The sequence below is a fragment of the Cornus florida genome, unplaced genomic scaffold (assembly GCF_030987335.1).
Source record: "Cornus florida cultivar Cherokee Brave unplaced genomic scaffold, ASM3098733v1 CherokeeBrave_3.0.0_Hap2_Chr06, whole genome shotgun sequence".
Lineage (NCBI taxonomy): Eukaryota > Viridiplantae > Streptophyta > Magnoliopsida > Cornales > Cornaceae > Cornus > Cornus florida.
This window is the reverse complement of record NW_026775576.1, coordinates 75,016,358-75,040,188: the sequence shown is the minus strand read 5'-3', so window position 1 is coordinate 75,040,188 and position 23,831 is coordinate 75,016,358. Positions and strand designations below refer to the sequence as shown.

The window sequence follows — 23,831 nt, the reverse complement described above, 5'->3', positions numbered from 1 at the left end:
TGTGCCAATCATGTTATCAAAGTTTAGAGGAGCACATGCAACTCGGTACACACTTGAGATGTTCCAATGGAGGCTTGAACAGGAAGAGATGCTACTTGAATTAAGTAAGGGCATGGTTTCCTACAAAGTAAATTAATTTTCTCACGTGAAAGGAATGAATTAAAATATCAAATTTGGGAAGAAAACTAATTATTCTCCTCAACTATGACTGCTATATACATATGTGTGTGTGTATATATATATAGAGTAGCAAGAAGGATTATATGTATGTATGTATATATATATATATATATAAACACAAGAAGTATATATAAATATCAGCTTTTGCAATAGTATGTTTTTTTCAAGATCAAATTTTCTTTTGCTTCTCTCAGCCCACTTAGTGATATCGTTACAAGATCAAATTACTTTTGCTTCTCACAGCGTACCTTAACTGATTACCATATTAGTTGTTCTAGGAGCAAAAATATTTTATTTATTTCATTTTATTAACAGTAGGAGGATAAATTAACTTCACTTTAAAGTAGCCATATTTAGAGCAAAATTTGGGTTCTAGCAGCCCCCTTTAGGCAGTTACAACTTAGATATTGGGTGAGCCCATGTATATGCCAAAATTCATCAAATTGATCCCACCATGTAATAAAAATTGAATTTTCATTGATTAGACGTACCAAGAACCAAATTAGTCACTCGTCTCCTTTATTTTCTAAAGAGTTGATGTCACTCAATTCTGTACTTCAACTTTCCGACACCTATAGTTGTATAGTTGTAGTCTTTAAATTGTTTTACCAATAATACCTTTTTCTTGAATTTTATTAATAATTGTAATACTTTATTTTCTAAAGAGTTGATGTCACTCAATTTTGCACTTCAGCTTTCCAGCACCTTTAGTTGTAGTCTTTAAATTGTTTTACCAATAATACCTTTTTTCTTGAATTTTATTAATAGTTAAAATATTTTAAAATGAAATAATGACCTCAATTGGTTGTTGTTTCAAGATGATTAAGGAGTTTGTCTACCATGCAAAACATTATATAATCCTAAAGAGAAAAAGGAAAGAGAGAGACTCGGATCATTTTCGATCAGAGTTATTTCAGTGATGAGGACGAGAAAAACTTTTTTGCCGCTGTTGCATCGTGCAACATCTTTCTCGGTGAGGACAACGTAAACTAGCATAGTGTCACGTTGTGATTTCTAACGACGCCATGAGTATAGAAGACACGCAAACTGGTTGGCTAAGAACATTCATTGACTGGGAATGATTCTAGGGAAGGGGCGTGCAGGACCACAAGATGGTACCTCTTCAGAGTTCAGGCAGGTCGACTCGGTTCAGTTCGAGGTGCTTATCGCTAGTCGTGGACTTGACTATGAAGAAGGAGTTGGCCATCCCTGCATAAACTGGTTGGGAGCTAGAGCCGTTCCCCTGATGAGACCAAGGCAGGTCGAAACCAATCAGCATGTATCCTTGGGAGGGCAGGTCGTGGTGGCTGACCAGGGTGCTTGCGCGAGTTGAAGCAACGCCTTGGTGTCGCACGGGCCGTGCCGCTGCGCCAAATCTCTAAGCCCGTGACAAATGGTATCAGAGCAGGACTTGGGGTAAAGCACAGAGGTATGCCCCCTTGTCGATCCGGGGGTCTTGAGAATGAAGTGGGTGCACTAAAGCGTCGGTGGGTAATCAATGTTGTTGGAGGAGAGCCTCCATCTCCCCAGGAAGATGCGTCCTTTGAAGTCGAAGGGCCGCACGCATCGGATGGCCGGAGGACCGCGCCCACCAAAGTTCTTACAAGTTCAAGAGGCATGCAAACCGTTGCGAAGGGCGGGTATCAAGTCAGTCGGAGGGCCCTTGTTTGCTCGGGGTGTCGCGGAGGTGGCATAACGTGAGGTTGCGTCCTGAAGAAGTGGGCGTCCCTTTAGCCTGAAACCCTATCATTAGGCGAGTGCAACCGGGGTTGTACAAGGAATCGATGGTGGGCAGACGAGCATACCACTTGGAGGATAGAGACTTTGGAATGTTGGACGCAGTGGAGTCAGCGCCGCACTGCGACGAGGGTGTTACAGGATTTGGGTGGGGGAGAATGTCACGTTGTGATTCCTAACGACGCCATGAGCATAGAAGACACACATGCTGGTTGGCTAAGAACATTCATTGACTGGGAATGGTTCCAGGGAAGGGGCGTGTAGGACCACAAGATGGTACCTCTTCAGAGTTCAGGCAGGTCGACTCGGTTCAGTTCGAGGTGCTTGTCGCTAATCGTAGACTTGACTATGAAGAAGGGAGTTGGCTATCCCTGCACAAACTGGTTGGGAGCTAGAGCCGTTCCCTTGATGAGACCAAGACAGGTCAAAACCAGTCAGCATGTATCCTTGGGAGGGCAGGTCGTGGTGGCTGACCAGGGCGCTTGCGCGAGCTGAAGCAAAGCCTTGATACCGCACGGGCCGTGCCGCTGCGCCAAATCTCTAGGCACGTGACAGTAGGCTAATAGGGGACATACAAACACATATATTAATACTACTTGTGTGATTTTGTTAAATCTTTTTTTATTTTGCAATAATTTAAATATATGAGAATTACAAAATATTTTAAAGATGCCATCCAACGAAATTTAAAAGAGGAGAAAATATTAGTGGGGACGGAGCAATCACCCCCATTTTGGGATACGTTAGTAAAAAAAGGGCAAATTATACAAACTATCCACGAGGTTTCTATATTATGTATGTAGATTGAAGTTATAACAATATTACAAAAAGGTGCATATTGACTGTTTGACAACAAAAAATTAATATAAATTTACATTCCTGACCTTAAAATTAAAATATTTATCTTTAATAAAAAAAATTAAAAGACATTGTAGATTGGGAAGTTTCATTTTTACCCCTGTGTACACCCCATGGCTTCCCTACCACATCACTCCTCTTTTGTCTCTCTGAACACATCAATCGAATTATGCGTTTCCAAGGAGACGAAGAAGTTGGGACGACGCCAAGCCAAATTGCTGGAAAATCATCCATGTTTCGGTACAATTCACCCCATGGGTCTTATCGGACTGGTGTGTTTCTGTTGCCCTGGCATGTTCAATGCCCTTATCGGGTATAGGCTGTGGTAAGTAGGTCGACCACACGATTGCGAACAACGACAACACCGCCGAGCAAAAAGACTCTCGGCAGTGAAATACAGCGATGGCTCGGAACGACAGTAGAACTGAATCGCCATGGATGACTCGCGGCCGCTGCGGCTGTAGATGAACTGCGGAAGTGCACGGCGAGAAGGATCCGGCTTTGGCAATGGCAGATCATCATCATCATCCCCAATTCACCCCTTCTCAACTCCACCCGTTAGTCATGCGCATCCATCACCCAAATCCCACCACACCAACACTGTAACCCTAACTCTCTTCTCTAACGCTGCAATGCCCCTCTGCTCATCCATCACCCAATCCTAACTCTCACCACCAACAACGCGCCGCTGATGGAAAAAGACAGGATCGTACTCTAATCTTGGTGGGAATGGAAGTCAAGAATCATCCTTAGCCTTCTTGGGTTGAAAAATTGGGGTTTTTGATGGAGAGATGTGGAGGAAAAAATTGGCAATCTGAGGAAGAAGACGATTACCGTGGCATGAGGGTATTTGCAGTTACTAGCGCGCGTTGAAGGCATGAAATTATGTCGCCGCCGCCATTGCTGCAAATCGATTTATTGATGATGATTTGGTAATCCCATGGTCGCCACCTGCAAATCAAGACCGGTGGTTGTAGTGATGTTACAATCTCTGGCACCACCCATACCAAGTTTTGATTCAAACCCAAGCGGCGTGAAGGTAGGTGATAAAAGGTTAGATTTGAAGGTTTGGTGGTTCAGTTTATCTCGACGGTCAGTTGGCGTCTCTCTCCGACGAGGTTCGATAGGATTGCCATTGCAAATCCATTTTTGTCGGCAACCACAAACCCAAAATCCCTGCTTGGTGATGGGTTAGGGGCAAAACCGTAACTTTAACAATACACAAATATTTTTTATATTTTTTCATTAAACAAATAGTTTAACTCTAATAAAAATGTAAATTCATATCAGTCCACTAACCATAAATAGTTAATTTAGGCCTTTCTGTAATATTGTGGCCATTTTCTATCTACATGTATAAGTTGAAAACCCGATGGGTCATTTGTGTAATTTGCCTAAAAAAAAAAACAACAACAAAAAAAATTGAAAAAAAAAAAAAGACTACTTGTAATGGGTTTATTTTCTTTTTCTTTTTAAATTTTAAATTTTTGTTGTCAAAAGCACACATTTCAAGTGCAAAAATGCTTTTTAGATTAAAGTGTAAAGAAAAGGAAATGAAGGGAGAAGGAAAGGAAATGGAACGAAAAGAAACGATGGTTAACGGTTTTGCCATTATGAGGTATTACAAGGGAAGGGAGAAGGAAAGGAAATGGAACGAAAAGAAACGATGGTTAACGGTTTTGCCATTATGAGGTATTACAAGGAATACCTCGGCCCACTTTCTACATTTTTTTGAATTTCCGTCCCTCTCCCCCCTCTCTCTCTCACACACACACACCGACGCACACACAGAGGTAGGGTTTTCAAACATCAGAATCAGAAATGATCAAATGCAGTCAGTCACAATTCATTCCAACAATCTCACAATCTGATGTTTAACAAAACGTCGAATTTTTGTGCGACAATACTGCTAACCAAAACCTCTTTCCATCTGGAACACACGCACACACTTTCTCTCTCTAAATCAGTTGAAGAGAAGGATCACGAATTTCACGGATCCATCAATGGCTTTACTGGCGGCGAGTGGCGGCGACACTGTGAAGCTCTTTGACGTCTCCGTCGAGCCCGGGGATCCTTGCACATTGAGCTACACACCCTCTCCGGGTTTCCAAGTGAACTCGGTCAAGTGGAACCATACGAGTGAGTCAAAATAACCAATTCGTCCTGAATTATTTGATTCATTTCTATTTGTTCTTTAAAGACAAACAAATATGTAAGGGTTTTGATTTGTATGTTTATTTTTCTCAATTATATCTGAATTGGGTGACCAAATTGGTGCAACTGTTGCAGATTTGGTTGTGGCAAGTGCGGGGAACGATAAGAAGATATCGCTGTGGCAGAAAAAGGGGCAGAGCATGGGGACCATTCCCGTTGCCGGCTCTGACAGTGTTAACATTGAGGTGACTTTTACTCTCATCCAACGCTTCAATGGCTATATTTTGTTCCAAAAAAATAAAATAAAATGAAGTATGGTTGAGAACTCGATTAGTGAACAGACTTTGAAATTAAGTTAGGGTGAGACCCACCTTATTTGCATTCATTTGTGTATTTCTTCATGTTTATGCGTATGATTGTTTATATTTTTTTGGAATTCAAAAAAAAAAAAAGTCATCCATGAGGATAAAAAGAAATGCATTAATGTCATGCATTAGCTGCAGGAGTGATAATGTTAATCTATAAGTCTCTAATATTTTTTTTTTTTCAAAAGAAATATTTGAGGGGAATTTTTTGCTTGCTCTGCTTGTTTTACTGGATAATATTTTGTTTTGAAGTTATCTGACTTGACATTATTTTATTTATTGTTCCATTTATTTTGATGAATAATTCATTCTAAAGCTTGGGGAGTGATTATCAACTCTCTGTTTATCTTTCAAAAAACTCTTTTTTCCTTAACTTTAAATTTTCACTAAAATTTCCCTTGGCAATTTTTTTTTTCAAAAATCTTGTGACCTTGAGAAAATTTGTGTAATTAGACATATATTAATAAATCTAACAAAATATAAATATTTTTCATCAAGATAACGAAAGCCTTGAAGAAAATTTTCTGGAAAACATATTTAGGTGCCAGTTGTTGTCAAAACAAAAGGATTCCTAGTGAGATTTTAATTTGGATCTAGATGGTCACATTTATACAAACATCAATAGCTTTCTGTTTTCTGTATGTTGCTCTTGCCCACTGAAGTCCCCACTTCACAATAGCGAAGCATTTCCTGCCAAATTTTGCCGTCATTGAAAACTATTAAGTTGAATACATAACTGCATAACAAATATACAGTCCACATGTACTGCTACTCGTTTGCTTGCCCACATACTTGTTTACTATTTTCATGTGAGATATTTGTTAATGCCTTTGACTAATATTTTACAATCTGGTTTGTCAGTTCTGGTTCAATTCTTATTTATTTATCAACAAATTTTCATCTGAAGGAGTCTATAATGGTCATTAGCTTTAGCAACAAGGGATCTAGATACATATGTTCTGGGGGAACTGGTCAAGTTGTAAGAATATGGGATTTGCAAAGGAAACGATGTATCAAATGGTTGAAGGGTCATACTGATACAATAACAGGTGCAATGTACAATTGCAAAGACGAGCACTTGGCTTCCATCAGTCTTAATGGGGATCTTATTCTTCACAACCTTGCTTCTGGTTCCAGGGCTGCTGAACTGAAGGATCCTAATAATCAGGTTGTTATTCCGTTCCATCTCTGGTGTGAAACCACTAAGCTTCTGGATAATGCTTCCTGGTGTTTGTATTTTACTTTTGTTTTTTTGATATGCTAAATATATGTCAGATGGTTACTGTGATCAGGTGCTGAGAGTTCTTGATTATTCTCGGATTAGCAGACACCTTTTGGTGACTGCTGGTGACGATGGATCTGTACATCTGTGGGATACAACTGGTCGAAGCCCAAAGGTTTGTAATACAATATATTTAATGCTTTAACTGATTAGATGAGGAACCCGAATTTCACCACATGAGTTACTAAAATGGAAATTTATTTTATGTATCTTGACAATGTTTAGGTTGTGTTTGCGACTTTTAAGTAAGAAAAAACTTTTAAAAGTCATTACCTAGTATGGTCTTCCTTAATAGAAGATACTGGAGGGATGGACTTGATACAGACCTAACATTTGATATTACTTAAACAAATTGTTTGCCATTAGTCTCAGACTGCTTTCTCATGCTTGGCAAAATGAGCTTCTATCACTTCATCAAATAATGGCCACTTTGCTACTTGACTTTTCTAATCGCCTTCTTATCCAACCAGGATAATGGAAGATTTCAAAATCTTTTTTTCTTGTTTCTTTTTCCCTCCTTGGGTATAACTCCTAAAAATGCTATTTACCTTTAACAGCATTGATTCATGTTTCTTGAATTTGTGAATGGGACCCCCTTTTGATACTTTGATATAGGATATTGGATTTGTTTCTTTTAGTTCCCTGTGTCATTTTTTTTTGTCAACGTAAGATGTTTTGACCTTTAAAGTGGTTACCTTTTGCACCTCACAGGTTTCTTGGTTGAAGCAGCATTCTGCACCAACTGCTGGTGTTAGTTTCTCCCCATCAAATGATAAGGTATCGTATTTATTATATGTATTATGCCTTGTTTCATATTTATATGGAAAAGGAAACTAAAACTTTGAGAAAAAAACAAACTTTGAGTTTACTTACTGAAAAAAGAAACTGAATCTTTTAGATGCATTTGACTGAAGTTTCTTAGCATTTTAAAGTGGGGATACCATTCTGTCTTTTCTTATCTTTTATTCACATGGCACCTTGGCAGGTAATTGCTAGTATCGGTTTGGATAAAAAGCTATACACTTTTGACTCGGGGACTAGGAGACCTTCCTTTTGCATTCCTTACGAGGCACCTTTCTCTTCATTGGCATTCAGAGATGATGGTTGGATACTTGCAGCTGGAACAAGTAGTGGCCGGGTGGTATTCTATGATGTTCGTGGAAAACCACAACCTTTCACTGTTCTTCGTGCTTATGGAAATTCTGAGGTGGATTTGTTTTGTCAACATGTTGTTTGAATATAGTTTGTTCTTCATTTACTTGCTTACCTTTTCGTCTAATCTTGCTTGCAGTAGCATATAAACATGTGTAACCTGTGTCACACAATTCTTCTAAACTGGTGCCACTATCACGCTCCCTGTGCTCTTGCTCCCATTCCCACTTTGTATGACTTGGATTTTGCCGCTTTCGTACTCCCGCTTCCGTTCTGTGCGACTTAGTGTGTAACTATTATAATACCTTATTATTGCATCTTTTAACAAATATCAAATTAAATTAATTATTTTTTCCTCACAACCACTCCCCCCCACCCTACCCCCCAAATTTATGCCAAAAGTTTTACTTGTCAGAGAAAGTTTGTCAATGTTTAAAAAAAGAAAATACTTACCTAGCCAGATATTATCTTGATGAAGATTGGATGCAGTGATTCTATGTTTCTGTCTAAGGAGATGCAATATACCAATATTTGTATTCTGTATTTTTAATATCATTTCTTTCCATTTTCCATTTTTTAAGTGTTTCTCTATCTCAATTAATCTAACCTGGGTGCTTTCTGATGCCCAAATTTTCAACACTTTGAGCCTCGAGGGAGTAGAGTTGCATTTTTGCCAAAACCTTTCTTCTGACATCAAACGAATTTTCTTTTACCTTTATATTATTTTGAATTTGCAATTATGATACATTCTTTAGAATATCGCCGTTGTGTATACTACATATAAATTTAGTGGTCAAAAGTTCATTTTTAAACCTCTATGCATGCTTGTAACACTTTTAGATATAGGAGGTTAGTGTGACAGTTTTAAGTAACATTTAATATCAAAAATCTACAACAACAATATCATCATATTGTGTTTGGAAACCTATTGGAATTCCTTGAGGCAATAGAAACCTTGTTTTTTTTTGTAAATTCCAAGGTCATCTGATTCAACAACTATTTATTTAGGGAGAAAATAAATAATGCTTTCAAGGAATCAAGGAGGAAGGTCCTTTTAACCTGCTACTGTACTTGTAATGCCCATTTTTGCCCATCTAGGTGATTCAGTAGGTGTTCCACTTATAGGATGGCTTTTGACCCAGAAGTTAACTAGTACTATACTTTGATAATTTTTTAGTTTTAATCAATACAAAGAACCAGTAGGTGCTATAATTATATATGAAAAAATTGATGATCTTATTTTACGGGTGGTTACGTAATCTTCTGTTTGTCACTGGTCCATCCAAGAGTTTCGAATCTTAACAAATGGTTTATCTTGATACTACAGCTATAAGTGATTCAAATTACCTTAATTATCCTCAGGTTTATAAATAATAAATTATGATTCTCCTCAGGCTGTCATAGGCTTATGCTGGCAAAGATCAAAACCTGTAATTGTAAATGAAAGCAATTGCACATCTGAAACTGCTCTTCTAGGAGGTGCCGTTGAAGATTCAATCCTTATGCCTGATCCGCTCCCTTCTGTGACACCATCAAGCCTTTCAATATCCACCACAGTATCTGGTTCTCGAAATTCTGGTCGTGCAGGTCCCTCTGTAGATTCATTGTCCTATTTAGCAACCGGCAGTGGATCTATATCAAGCATGCTCAATTCATCTATAGCTGAGAATTCACCACTTCGAAGCACTTCGTGGACTGGTGGAACTTTGGGAAGATTACATGCTCCTCGTAATTATAACTTCAAGGATGATATGGAGGTGTTCTCCCCGCTTGTAGAAGTTCAGCCGATTACACCCTCTTTTGATAAGCTGTGGGATCAGCATGGGGTAGCAAAGAAAGATAATCTTACCATGGATAAGAAACCTTCTATGCTGTTTCCTTCGAGTAGGAGATTCCCTCTTTCGGATGAAGGGGCAAATGATCTTCATCCAATTTTTGACTGGAAATCTAGTTCACAATCGAAGCAGGTTTGCTATTCTCTCTTTGATGAATTTGAAGGGCACATATTATTTGCTTGTTACATGATATTAGTAATTTGGATGAAGAATGTACATTATAACATCATGTCTTTCATGTGACTTCTTAAGGATCATATATGAACTTTTAGTCAGTGATGCCCTAAGAAGCGTGGATGCGGATATGGGGCATGGATACAACACGGACACAACAACATGGTTAAAAATTTTAGATACGGACACATCGGGGACACAACTACTAATAAGTATATCTTTTATATTCATGATCCTATATTTTACGAGTAATATTATTTTTCATTAACCTAAAAAAGAAAAATTTACATATCAAAATAAGGAAATAGCCTCTCCACATATGGAGATAAGGCTACATACATTTGGCCCTTCTTAGGCCGCGCAATGGAGGGAGCCTCGTACTGGGTTTGGCCTTTTTTTTATTGTTTAACGAACTGCACAAGGGAATCTATTCCACAACAATTATAATAATTGTTTCTTAAACCAAAAATTTGAATTATCTTATTTTATGACCGATATTAAAAAATGTTCAAGAACTCATCATATTTACACTTTTGCCCATCATTCTTTTTAAAACTTCTTAAAATTCCCTAACAATGCGAGACACGTGTTCATGTCGTGTCTGCATCGAGTCCAAGAATTTAAAAAATAAAATAAATTCTATACACGTATTTTGGCATGTCCAACATGCGTTGGGCTGTGTCTGATGTGTGTTGGCGTCCGATATGTGTCCGGCACAAATTTTTTGACCTTTGAGGCGTGTCCGTGCTTCCTTGGTGATGCCTAATTTTTGTAGAATCCTAGTGCCTCTAGTTCTTAGTAAATTGTTTGGATTCTTTTAGACTAGCTACTTTTTCTTTCAGTCGGAGTTTTCCCTCATTTATAAATAAATTTCACAACAATTCCATTTAAGAAATACCCGTAGTCAAAATGTTCAGATAACATGAAATATGAAAAAGAAGAAAGAAAAAAGAAAAGAAAAGAAAAGAAACAATAGAAAATTTTGTGAAAAATTGTAGTGAAAAGCACACAGAAAGATTGTGTAAAATGACATTGCTACATGTGATTTATCAAAAAGAAAATTTTGCTACATACAGTATGTTCCAATTCATCAAGGCACTGGTACTCTACTGTACTAAATTAATATATCAGATTTGGATATCAAACATCTATAATCATCCTTAGAAAGTGAGCCTGATGAAGCTGCATTAAGTAAAATGAAAATAACAGTTTGTAGTGTGCTGCATAACTGTATGTTTCATCTTGACTTTCAGCATATATGGAAGTGGTTGATGCTTGAAGATGATTGCATAATAAGGCCAAACATTTCCATTACTCCTTCAATTTTAAATTTTACTTGCATCTGTTTATGTTCTAATCTAGCAGCAAAACAAAACCAGCTGCATCTAACAAATTTATCTTCAAATAATAGTAAACATGCAATATGGTGTGTGTGTGTGTGATGATTATGTTTAGGATGTAATAATTTGAACTAACAAGTTAAATACTAAAAGCCCTCAATTCTATTTTTTCAATGTTACTTTTTGCAATACTTTGCCGTAATGATGCAAGTCAACCAAAAAGTTGAGCTGCTATAAATCTGAAAGATGTGAGAAAAAAAAATAAAAATCAATTATTTTATGAATGAGAGGCGTTTAATGGATGTCATGGCTGTAGCAGAATAAGGTAAAACCAAAAGAAAATGAAAGAATTTTTCTGAGTTTATATATGTTTGGTCCATAGCACAAGCTATGAAATATATCCTTGATTTCAGTGTAATATGTCACTCATATCTATAACCAACCTGCATAGATTTAAATTTATCTCATTTCTCATAGATACAGTAATAATAATGGATTCTGGAGAAATAGTAAAATCTGGTTCTTTTGTTAATGATCTCAGTGATTGTATATATTAGTTTGAAAGCAATTTAATGGTCTCAGTGGATTTTCTGCAGGAAGTTTTTTTCTCTACATTACTCATTTAAAGAGGCACTAGGTTATTTTCCCAAATAGTCTTTAATTTATCAGAACTTTGTGCAGGATGACATCCGTTCTATTTCGCAGTTGGGATCTACTCCTACTGCGTCTTCCAACAGTGATGACTCATCTTATATCACTCCTCCAGAAGCTTGGGGTGGTGAGAGGTTATCTGATAAATTCACCCACCATCATCAATCAGTCAATTTGCCATCTCGTTTTGCGATGTTGACATCTAATAGTCTGACATCAGGATCAGTGATTTCTGGATTACAGGATCATACTTTGTCAACAAGCCAGATGAATACAAGCTCCCTAACCAGTTCGAACCTGAGCTTGTCGAATTTGCACACCAAAGGCACTTCCTCAAGTCAAGAGACTTCATTAGTATTTTCAGAACACGTTCCCTTTAGTGCCACTACCACATCTCTCTCTCTAGGTACAAAAGGCATTACAGGGCAGGCTAACCTTGAATCTCTAGGACCGGCATTGACCCTCCCACGGAGATTTTCCACTTATGCAGAAAGAATAAGTGCTACTCCATCTTTCAGTGGCGGAACATCCCCTTTAGGGGGTTCACCAAAAACCAAGAAAACAGGAGCTGAAACAATGGAAGAACTTTTGCATAGTTTATTGGCTAGGTCTGACACATCATCTACCACGGACACAGAGATTCTTCCAGCTATGAATGTATGAATTTATTATATGGGTGCAATTCATTTTTTTATTTTGCCTTTGCCTGCATCCTACGAGGAACGTTTTTTGATTAAGAAAGATGTGAACTTTTCATATTGTGTTTATATGTCGTAATACTCTTTGACCATGCAACCTTTTCAGAGACAAAGGATTGTCTGCTGCCTTTCACTCTAAGTGGTGAAGTTGTTCTTGATGATAGTTTGTTAGTTTAATATGGTTCAGCCCTTTAATTGATGTGTGATATTGTCACAGGGTGGAGCTACCCAACCGCACCAAATCCCGTGTGAGCCTGAGTCACAGCAGGGAACTTCTTTTACACTTAAGCTGTTTCAACGCACTCTAGAAGAAACTCTTACTTCCTTTCAGAAATCCATTCACGAAGATATGAGGAATCTTCATATAGAAATCTTAAGGCAATTTCATATGCAGGAGGTATATATCTGGTACAATCCTGCGGTTATATACTCTTTTGGTGTTCTTTCCCTTGATTCGCTCATGGAATCATTTGCACAGATGGAAATGTCAAGCGCAATGAGCTCAATTCTGGAAAACCAAGTTGAACTTATGAAAGAAGTTCAGTCTCTTCGCAGAGAAACCCAGCAGCTCCGTCAATCACTGTGAGCGTTAGCAGAGCTTACTCTTTTCATTATTTTCTTTTTCAATTTTCATTTTTCATTTGAGTAGATTGTTTTTGGCTGCATGCTATTTTATTTTCTGAATTTGTTTTTCATTTGTGGCTTTGTTGTCATGTAGCAAAGAGGGGTTTTAGTACTAGTGCTCTAGCTCGGTGGCTAGTGGTAGCTATTATAGGTAAGGGGAGAGGGTAAAAAGTGTGAGAAAAATACTTAAAAGGGAAAAAAAGAGACATTGTCAGGTGGATGTGGAGCTTGTATAGGTTGATTAATTTAGCTGAACAATATCTTTTGCTTTGGGAGAGTTGTGTATAGATTGTGTAATTTGTGTTGGATGTTGTTTTGAAATTTAAGTACCACTCATTCCTAGCTCTGAAAGCTTCATTTTTCATGGTGCCAACATCATTTTTTGAGCTTCTCTTCATGTTGTAATATCATCTTTAAGTTCTGGTGTTTCTCCGGAAAATTTTAATGGTTCAGTTGATTCATTTGACTTGCCTAGTTGCCTCTTTAGCAATCAGTCTGGTTGCATGGAAAACTTACAACTATCTTGGTAATATTGATATTAAAGTGATGAACAGCGAGGATAAAGGAGATAAACATATTCTATTTGCTGATTCTGAAGACATTTTGCATGAACTCTTTGGCTAATGAAAATAGATATACAAGTCTAATTGCACAACACGAATTGTTCTTAGCTAATTCATATTAAAGAGAGTTGTATGAGAATCCTAAAAATTAAGGTACTATATGGAAACAAATGAATGCTTCAGTTTTTCTGCCTGGGATGCACCAAAAGAATGAATCACATGCACAATTTTTTTTTTCCTAGTTGGTACTCACACACACTTGTCTCTTCTAAGACTTAAACCCCTGACCTCTCTTTGGGAAGTAAAAGGCTGATACCGCTAGGCCACTGGCCCGTTGGTAATCACATGCACAAATTGTTTATGTATTTTTGGTCTCTTTATGTACAAGACCTTTGTTCATACTAGTGAGGCTATAAAAGAATTTTAACTCATAGATCAATGACCGATCCTATTAATTTTCATGATTGTCCAGTGATGACCCAGTCTCTTGTGTTCCCGTTATTCAGTTTCTTTTATCATTAGGGATGTGCTAAGAACACGCGGAAGAAAATTAAGCCAAAAGTAAGGTTGGTGGAAGCTTTGGGACGTTCATTACTGGTTCATCGATAATTATGGTTGGTTGTAAAGTGGTATATGTTGGTTTGAAAAATAGAATAGCGCTTGTTACATGCAAATGCTATTGTGTATGGATGAGCCTAGCGAAATAGACAAGTGATTAGAAAGGATAAATAAGCTTGGATATGTAATTTATTCATAGATGCACTGTGTCCCTATGCACCCTTAGTATTTGACTTTAGGGGGTATAAGAGATACAACTAAATTACAACCACTGATGGACTTGGATATGTCATGGGTTATAATGCTCAGGACCTCCTTACTTCTTTTGATCTATACCAACCAATTTAATTTGTTTTAATGTCTAATAGCATGTAATCAGTAACCAGCAAAAATTCTTGTGAAGGATTCATTTAAAAAATTTCCTTTTCCTAACTTTCACTTCATGAAGGTTTGGCATCATTGGCATGATATAGAAGTGCATTGAATCCATGTTTTTTCCAACTGAGGAACAATACATAATAGTAGTGAATGGTTAATAAGAAAACGAGTAATCCCAGTAAGGTGGAGCTGTGTTTGTGTGTGTGTGAGAGAGAGAGAGAGAGATCCCCCTCTTGGCTCCTTGGTAGTGCAAGAGTTTGCTGGTACACAACATAATCTACAAAGCTTTAAATTGCTTTGTGAATTCTCAAGATCATGGGAAAGCAAGCAACATCACCCCCTTATGAAGTAGAAAAGAGTCTAGCCATTAACTTCCCAAAAATAAGAAACTCAAGCCATTGACCCAGTCCTATCACCCACATAGAAATCAGTCATAACCACACTTTTCTGCACATTCTTGTAAGTATACTTCCTTGCCAAGAGCACGTATATACATAAATTCAACCCATTCATGGCTGCCAATAACCAGTAGAAATAGTCCAATCGGCTTCTATTCAAATCCTTACCAAACCAACTAGTCCCACCTTTCTCAGTGATATGATCCACAATAGTTATCAGAAAACTGCTCAAGAAATTCCCAACTCCGATCACACTGAGATAGAAAGCTATACCTAAGCTTCTCATTGAATCTGGAACTTGATCATAAAAATATTCTTGCAAGCCAACCAGAGTGAACCCATCTCCTATACCAAGAATTATGAACTGGGGAGCTAGCCAAAACACACTCATGGATTCTTTGTTTGTGATTCTTAGCCTCTTGCTTTCAACCAAAGCTGCAGTAGCCATCGATGCAACTGGGAATATCATGCCGATACCAATCCTCTGGAGTATTTCAATGCCTCTTTCATTGCCGGTGGCTCTTCTTAGTATCGGAACTAGGATCTTCTCATAGACGGTGACTGAGAATATCATTCCAATGGCCGCGAGAGAATAAACACTAGCAGGTGGGATCTCGAAATTGTTACCTATCTTTCTGTTCATTGTGCTGCTTTGTTTGATGAAAAATGTTGAGGCTTGTGCCACACAAACTCCAAATGTTAAGGAAGTTAACCATATGGGGATCATGTTTAGTACAAGTTTCAATTCCTCAACTCTTGTCACTGTTGCTAGTCTCCGTGGACTTTGTTTCTTCTTCACAGATGAATTCTCGTCGTCTTCAATTATTGCAGCTTTGTCAAGAAATCTGTAGATCAAAATCCGCCAGAATTAATGCAAAACTAGAATAGAGTAACCGAGCTACCATTTAGGGAGAAAAGTAGTAAAGAAAGTGTCATTAACATGATTTCATGCTATCACAAAATGTTTACTGTATTTGGATTCAAATGAATGTGACAATATGAAACCATCTATGAGAAGTGTATTCATTATGCATACTTTCTTACTTGAAATTATTTGTATGACACAGGAACCTCCCTTGGGACTTCTCCGACTTCTGAGCTTCATGTAACAAAGCAGGGCTAGAAGGATAGGTTAGATTTCTCTTGGTCATGGCTGCAACCAAAACCTGCAACATGGGTGTTAAAGGGCTGCCCTCTGGCACCCTATATCGGTAAAACGGCTTCCCAGAATAGAAGATTATGACTGAAATGGCCATAGTAACAGTGAGAATAAGATCTGCAACACCCCAGCTCGCACTGTCTTCAACATAAACAATCAATGTTACACCAAGCAACAGCCCACAACAAAGAGCAAAGTTCCACCAGTTGAAGAAAGACATCTTCTGCTTCCTTTCTTCCAAATGATCATCATCGAACTGATCAGCTCCGAAGCTTTCCAAGCATGGTTTATGTCCTCCAGTTCCTAAAGAGATGAAGTACATTGCGGAGAAGAAGACCACTTCATGAACCTTCCTCGGATGGGAACACACTTCTGTATCACATGGCTTTAAGCTTGGGATGAATTCAGAAATTGTCAAGAAGGACAAACCCTATGTATGTACCACAGCAACCATTGTAGACATGTTTCATTTACATTAGTACTTCAAATGCACAACATTTGATCATTTTCTAGTTTGAAAGATGATAATAATATGAGATTTACCATAAGGTAGATGATGGAGGATAGCAAGATTAAAGAAAATCGACCAGTGTAGGCATCAGCAATGAACCCTCCGACCAGTGGCAACACCGTCGTCACTCCTGACCAGTAATTGACATTCTTTGCTGCTGTTTTGAGATCCTGTTTCATCACTCCGGTGAGGTATGTGATGAGATTTGTAGCTATTCCAAAGTAGGCCAGCCTCTCACTGAACTCAATTGCTATACCGAGAGGAAAATATAGTAACAGAACAAAATTAGATAGCAATAGAACTAAATTAACAATTATTCTAAAATTTTGATTAAAAAAAATAATAATAATAATAAAAATAAAAACTAAGTATATCAATTGAAACACTAAAATCATCCATTCATATTAATCATTTTTATTCACCAAAAAATATGTGGGACCAACTGTGGTGGGTCCCATATGATCTCATGTGCGTGTCGGCTTGGCTCGAATCAATAGATAACCTAGTTTGAATCAACATATGACCTGACTCCCTCCGACACTTACTAGGAAGGGGAGAGTCGGTAATGGAGAAATTATTATATGGTTAGAAATTATATGGAACAATTTAATCACAATCCGCCAAAAAATTAAATAAAACTATTATATTTATTTGCGTGATAAATTATGATTAGTTGAAATTATATCATCCCGAACTATATAATAATTTTTCCGAAACTGTGGTCCATAATAGGGCATTATTCAAAGAAAAATAAACATGCCCACCAATAAATATCTGCTCACTTCTCTCAAAGTTACTTTTATTTTCCATTCAACATGACACAATGTGATGTTGTGGAGCCCTCCTTTAATATGACATGTGCATTTACCATAACCAAATATCTCCACAGTACTTATGATCCCTGATTTTGAAGCGAGGGAAAAAATACCAACATATATAAATCTAAAAAATGCAAGCTAGCATGTAGATAAAATAAAATAAAATAAAAAAAGAAAAAAAAAAGAAGAAAGATGGACTCTATCTCTAACACTACACATTTAAAGATCATAAATCTTAGTAACTAATTAAACTAAACCAGTTTTGAATCACCAGAAGACATTTCTGTTACTAAAATGACCTCACATGCCAAGCCATGAAAAAGAAATAAAGGGTAAAAATCTTTACATGAAGCTAGCTTAGTATGTTGCCTTACTTTGTCTAAACCAACTGAAAATGGAATCAAACTTGCAACATGAACAGTCACTATCAAATTGCTGGAAAAAAATTACATACAAAACACTAAGCTCAAGCATGAACAAGATTCAGAAAAACTTCAACGAATCATATATATATATATATATACACACACACATGGTAACGTATAAATTATATGAACTATATCTATATAAAACCTTACTTATGATGAGGAGAGATGCTTTCCAGACACCGGTCGATGCTCGGAGAGGAACCCTTCCTTTATGATCCAATGATGAATCAAACACCCACTTCTCATCATCGTGTTCACTTGTTTCATCACCATCGTTTCTCTTTTTTATTTCTTGCTCCATCTTTATGAACTTAGAAAGAAAGCTATGTGAACAAATTAACTCAGAGAAGATGCAGAGGATGGTGATGAGCGTTGGGTATTGGCTAGCTAATTTATAGTGTGAGGATTCTTGGTTAATTATGTCTTTCTACAGTAGTATGTTCCCCTTTATCTTGGGATTATTAAAAAGAGATCTTTAATTACTAATAAAGTGGAATTTGTTGTCTATATGAATTTTTTTTTTTTTTTTTTGTAAGTTCGCTATCGTGAGATGATATAATTCAACTTTTTCTACGTATGGTTTACATTACATGTCTTTGGATTGTTAGGCGTAATGTAGGTGAGAAAAGCAACCATGACATAAGTGTACGTGTAGGTTATCTTATTTATCATTATTTTTATTTTTTATTTTTTATTTTTTATTTTAAGTATATTGATTATGCACTCTGAATTCTAAATACTTTCTGCATATAAGAGTGACACGTAACACGATTTGAATACTTAAAAATTTTTGTGTGTAAGAATTGGTGTCCAATTCGGATGTGGGCTTTACCATTCAATATATATATATATATATATATAGTGAAAGGGACATCTCTCTCACACACACACAAAGCAAATTGTAGTTCACTCCTTCAACCGGACCAATTCTTTCCAGTTCATAGGGTTTAATGGTAAGATGTTTAAAGCCAAGAATATTGGAATAATTTATTATTTTCATGAGACCAAAATTAAAACATCACATCAATTATGTAAAAGAAACATCCATATTAACATTAAAGTAGGGGGAATTGTTTGAACTTCACTGCTTTTTAACTATTTTGAGAAGAATCTTGCATGACAGAACTACAGGTGGTGGCATGGCATCAAGATTATGATCAAAATAAAGTAGTACACTCAAGGAACCTCAAGAAGAAGAAGATTCCTTTCTAATATCCGCTTTGAATTTGGAGTATCTTCTTAATTTAGTGATCAAATGAAAAGGGTTATTGGGTTCCAATTTTTTGGCTTCTTTTTACTACTACTCTTTGGCAAGTACTAGTACTACTAGATGGTTTTTTTATTTTTATTTTTTGTGTGTGTGTATATTATTTGTTTTATGTCAATAAGCAATATTATTAGTTGTTGTGACTATTATGATAATAAAACATGGTTCTCCAGCTAAATTATGGTACTCCATCACCACATCAACAACTAGGAACTTCAGGAGTATGGTACTTCCAAGATATGGTTTTCACCTATTTTTGAAGAAAGTCTACAAAATCCTGGGGTACCGTACCCCTGGGACTTCTTAGCTGTTGGATCATCCATCAAGTAGGTCTCATCATCACATCTAACGGCTAAGAGCTTCAGAGGTATGGTATAGGATATTGTAGACTTTAACCTATTTTTAAAGAAAGTTTACAAAATTCCAGAGTATCGTACTACCGAGACTTTTCAGTCGTTGGATCGTCTATCAAGTGAGTCCCATCATCACAATTAATGGCCGGAAACTTCCAGAGTATCTAGGTGTAGTTTGACTTTTTAGATTATGGATGTTACTCAAGGCAAGCAGTAGATTAAAATTAATTATTGTTGCAATTATTATTGTGCTCATAGGATTCTTTCTTGCAATCAATAGATTAAATGAGGGGTCCACAATGAAAACGAGCATGTAGAAGCCATGTGATTTCTGATTTAGAAAGTTTGTATGGATCTCAACAATTGTATGTGGCATTATAGCCCATAAATGTTTTTGCCATAGCTAGGCTTAGGTGGAGAAAAAACTTCTGCTATTCATTGATGTTAAATTTAAAGTTTACATTCAAAGTTAAATTTTGTGGCATACATTCAAAGTAGGGAGCATAAGCAAAATGCTGCAAGAACCATCATTGTGTTCGTTATAATATTAACCCTTATCTATAGATTGAGAGAATATATCTATATATATAAATATATATATTTTCTATTTATTTGGGGTCAGCTGTATGGAATTGATTTGTTGAAGAATGGATAGACTTGAATATATATGTTTTCTACTTATTTGGGGTCAGCTGTATGGAATTGATTTGTTGAAGAATGGATAGACTCGGTGGAAAGTTTTTATTCCCCTCCTTGACTCCATAGATGCTCTTTTAAGATAAAATCACTTTCTAAGTAGTTTATGTGGGCAGCGATAGTTTGTTAGTGTCTCTCACCTGTTCTAGACACATTTATCCACGAGGTGGTCTACCACATGGTATGATATTGTTCACTTTGGACCTGAACTTGCATGGTTTTGTTATTGAGCTTTATCTCAAAAGACCTCATACCAATTAGAATGACACACCTACATATAAGCACTTCACTTTTTCCTTACCCAAGTGATATGAGATTGTGTACCCGTAACTTGCCAGTGTTTCATACCCGCCCATAAAGTCGCCATATATTAGCACCGAAAGAAATAGGAGTAGCATTAGTGGGAGAGTTTTCTAGTTGAAATGGGCTACTTTGGAATCTTAAACAAGTTGAGTCCATTAAAACACACTTTCAGAATGTGAGAGGCAAGCAAATGCTATGCCAGAGTGAATGGGACAACTCTTTACGTTGTCTCATATTTGTCCTTAATTTGTTAGTGGTTTAATTTCTATGAAAGCTATTAGGGATCTATTTGATTGATGTTATCTTTGGGTTCAAAGAGTTGAGAGGACATTGTGTGAGACAGAGTGGAAAAGGGAATGGAATGATCAAAAAAAAGTTTGGAGGGTGTTTGGATTGCGGGAAACCTTTTCTCTTAGACTTCTTTCATGGTTATGACTTTCATATGTAATCATGAAACTGCAAATTCAGCACTATATAAAAGTTGGAGACTTAGTACAATGATAGGAAGATAAAGAAAATAGAAGAGTCCCATCGCACTAAATTCATGCTATGGACGTTAACTCTCTTCCATTCCCTCAATAGTTGGTTGTTAAAAGTTAAAGCATAGCTTTCTCAATTTCATATAGTGGAAATATTGTCATCACATCGTCACACAAGCTTATGTGCGAAACATATACATATTCACGCACAATACAATATTTTACTTCACTCAATTATAAGATTACATGGATGGAAAGAGAGACTTCACTATTATCTATTAAAGAATATAATATATAATCAGATGTCAAAACTTCACTCAATCACTTACTCACTCACGATCTCTTAATGCTATATCTTTATAATACTCATGTATTATATATATTTTTCCCTCCTTTCAAAACACTTATTCTTAAACCCTTTACATATTTCTTCTCTCTCCTCCCCTACCCTAATAGGCATGTTGGACTGGTCCAACTCTTCCATGGAACAATAATTTTGAGCCATTCTCTAACAATGGTGTATAAGGATCGGTGGTTGGGCACAATTGCAGACCTAAGACAAAAAATTTAAACAAAGCTCCAAACACCACAACATTCATTATCAACTTCATCACCATTTTTTATTTCTTTGGATACTTCCAACAATTTCAAAGAGCTCCTATTCAAGTTATTTGCACATCACTTCGTCTTTTTGGTGATTGAAATGATAATTTTTTTTTTTGGTATCCTAAAACAAAGTTAAATTCGAGAATTAAAGGTTTTTTTTTTAATTTAAATAATTTGGATAGATTTATAACTTTTGTTATTAAGCACGAAGAATTCTAAGTTAATAAAAAAACATGTGTGAGAGAAGTAGTAGTTCCATTATTAATACAGATTTACCTGAATAGATTAGTACAGTACAATTGTTTAAAATAATTCAAATAAAAATTGAATAGGGTATCAACCAATTACAATCGAATTGAGCAAAAGACTCTTGTTATTTCTTAGGTTAGGCCTATTATTATTATTATTATTATGGTACAAGAATATCTCATGGTAGGTTTTAGCACACTCATTTTGATTCATTACATGTCTCATTATAACTAAGCCAAAACCTATGAATCAGCATGAAAAACAAAACGAGCCGTTCATGCGCGTCAAGGTAGAACTTTCTTTGGTCAAAGGTGCTTGTAACATCCAATGATTTCAAGATCTTGAATCTCATATAATCTTTTTTGATTTTTATATAGTATGTAACTTTGCAATATCAAACTTTCAAATTTACAGACTTGAAATCCAAAATTACTTTTACCAAGTGCAAATTAATAATTCCATTTAAGCATAATAGGGGCAGTGAAGGCAGACCTTGCCTATGATATTTTTTACAATAATTTCCTACAAAATGACCAATAAAAACTATACAAAATTCTAATTTTGAATTTATACACAAATTTTAAGGACATAACAGCGTTGGCAGGGATTCAGGAGGTAAGTTTTTGAAATCTTGCTTTTGAATAATACTTTTGACTTAAATGGTGCATATATTGTGAGGCCGATACACGTGCTCTAAGAATAATAATTTTGACACACAAAAAGAATGCCTGTAAATCCTTCCGAATGCCCCAACTTTCTCTAACTTTCTCTCTCTAACCCTTTCGCCTTGTTCACTCTGCCTCCCTGCTCCCTTCCATGGGAGTGGGGAGATGATAGCTACCTCCCACGGCTGTAATAAACTCGGTGTGTTTTAATAATTGCGCTTCGTGGGTATTTTTTTACACCATTTTTTTGTTTTCCTCGGCTAGATCTGTTTATGTTGGGTTCGCTGTTGTTTTCTCCTACTAGATCTTTGATCTAGGTCGGTTTTGGTTTTCCTCGTCTCGATTTGATCTTTTTCTCCTTGATTTGATCTTTTGCGGGGTTTCTTGGGTGTTGGAACGCCTTGTGGCTGTACCTTTGGAGTTGTTGCTTTGATGATGGCCTGACTTTTGGATCACCCAAATTTTCTGCGTTTCTCCAGTTTGTTGCGTTTCTCCCATGGTGGTTCTGTTACAGAGTTTTACTCTGTTTTCTCCACATATTTGGAATCTGTTCTTCATTTTATTGTTTTACTTCATGATTTGTATGTCTTTTCTGACTTGGCTTTATGTTTCTATACTATCGTTGGTAGGGCTACAATTCGAGCAGGTTGGGCAAGTTTAAGGTACAACTTGAGCCCAACCCACTAAATGAAATGCTAAACCCAAGTCCAACCCTATCCCTATTTTCAACCTTAACTGCTCAACCAAAACCCAACCCATCCTTCTATTTTAAAATTCGGACTTGCAACTCAGTCTTAGATTCCAGGTAAAAATTTCGAGTTAATTCAGATTACTCATATGATTAATCCTTACACCAAAAATTTAATATGATCTTGAATTAGTTTTAGATTAAATTACTCTTAAATAAGAAAAAGTTTAAAAACTTTTGTAGAATTTTAATGAATTGCAAACAAATTTTTAGAAAATTAATTCTCATAAATGTTAACATACAATAAGTTGAAAAGAAAAAAAAAAAGTAATCAAAATTTTGGAAAAAAATAATAATAATAAATAATCATAATTTAAATATTATATTTAATGTATTTAAAAGTAAAAATATATATGAAAATAATATTAAAATTTGGGTTTGGATTGCTAGCACTCCAATCCAAACCCAACCCTAATTAAATTCGAATTGAAATCCAACCCTAATTATAAAAATGATTGTCCAAGTCCATAAAAAATTAGACTGGCTCAAGTTGAGTTTAGGGTACCCAACTCAAGTTACACCTCTAGTCGTTACACCTCTAGTCGTTGGCTTGATTTTCGTGCCTTTAAAATGATATATAAAATCGTTTTCATGCTGAAAAA

At 36.4% G+C, this 23,831-nt stretch overlaps 2 protein-coding genes across 2 annotated transcripts; one reads left to right on the top strand and one right to left on the bottom strand.

Annotated features, from left to right (window-relative positions):
• The first annotated feature begins 2,917 nt into the window (after positions 1 to 2,917).
• On the top strand, positions 2,918 to 16,154 carry LOC132312092 (protein NEDD1-like). Its single transcript, XM_059810337.1, has 11 exons — positions 2,918 to 4,914; positions 5,065 to 5,174; positions 6,202 to 6,462; positions 6,587 to 6,691; positions 7,288 to 7,353; positions 7,562 to 7,783; positions 9,123 to 9,695; positions 11,759 to 12,385; positions 12,644 to 12,823; positions 12,905 to 13,008; positions 16,015 to 16,154. The coding sequence occupies exons 1-11, from the start codon at positions 4,779 to 4,781 to the stop codon at positions 16,043 to 16,045; spliced, it is 2,415 nt and encodes an 804-aa protein (XP_059666320.1). The 5' UTR covers positions 2,918 to 4,778; the 3' UTR covers positions 16,046 to 16,154.
• Positions 14,621 to 18,394, bottom strand: LOC132312093 (protein NRT1/ PTR FAMILY 5.6-like). Its single transcript, XM_059810338.1, has 4 exons — positions 18,014 to 18,394; positions 16,650 to 16,867; positions 15,992 to 16,536; positions 14,621 to 15,792 (listed from the first exon to the last, which is right to left on the bottom strand). Exons 1-4 carry the CDS (start codon positions 18,162 to 18,164, stop codon positions 14,940 to 14,942), a joined length of 1,767 nt encoding a protein of 588 aa, XP_059666321.1. The 5' UTR covers positions 18,165 to 18,394; the 3' UTR covers positions 14,621 to 14,939.
• Positions 18,395 to 23,831: the final 5,437 nt, after the last annotated feature.

Bases quoted from the DNA above. Each gene is read 5' to 3' on its own strand.
- LOC132312093 (XM_059810338.1), bottom strand. From the start codon at position 18,164: ATGGAGCAAGAAATAAAAAAGAGAAACGATGGTGATGAAACAAGTGAA. The intron at 16,868-18,013 runs GTAAGGTTTTAT...CTCTCGGTATAG, and splicing joins AGCATCTCTCCTCATCATAA to CAATTGAGTTCAGTGAGAGG. The intron at 15,793-15,991 runs GTAAGAAAGTAT...TTTGATCTACAG, and splicing joins TGTCATACAAATAATTTCAA to ATTTCTTGACAAAGCTGCAA.
- LOC132312092 (XM_059810337.1), top strand. From the start codon at position 4,779: ATGGCTTTACTGGCGGCGAGTGGCGGCGACACTGTGAAGCTCTTTGAC. The intron at 7,354-7,561 runs GTATCGTATTTA...GCACCTTGGCAG, and splicing joins TCTCCCCATCAAATGATAAG to GTAATTGCTAGTATCGGTTT. The intron at 7,784-9,122 runs GTGGATTTGTTT...GATTCTCCTCAG, and splicing joins GTGCTTATGGAAATTCTGAG to GCTGTCATAGGCTTATGCTG.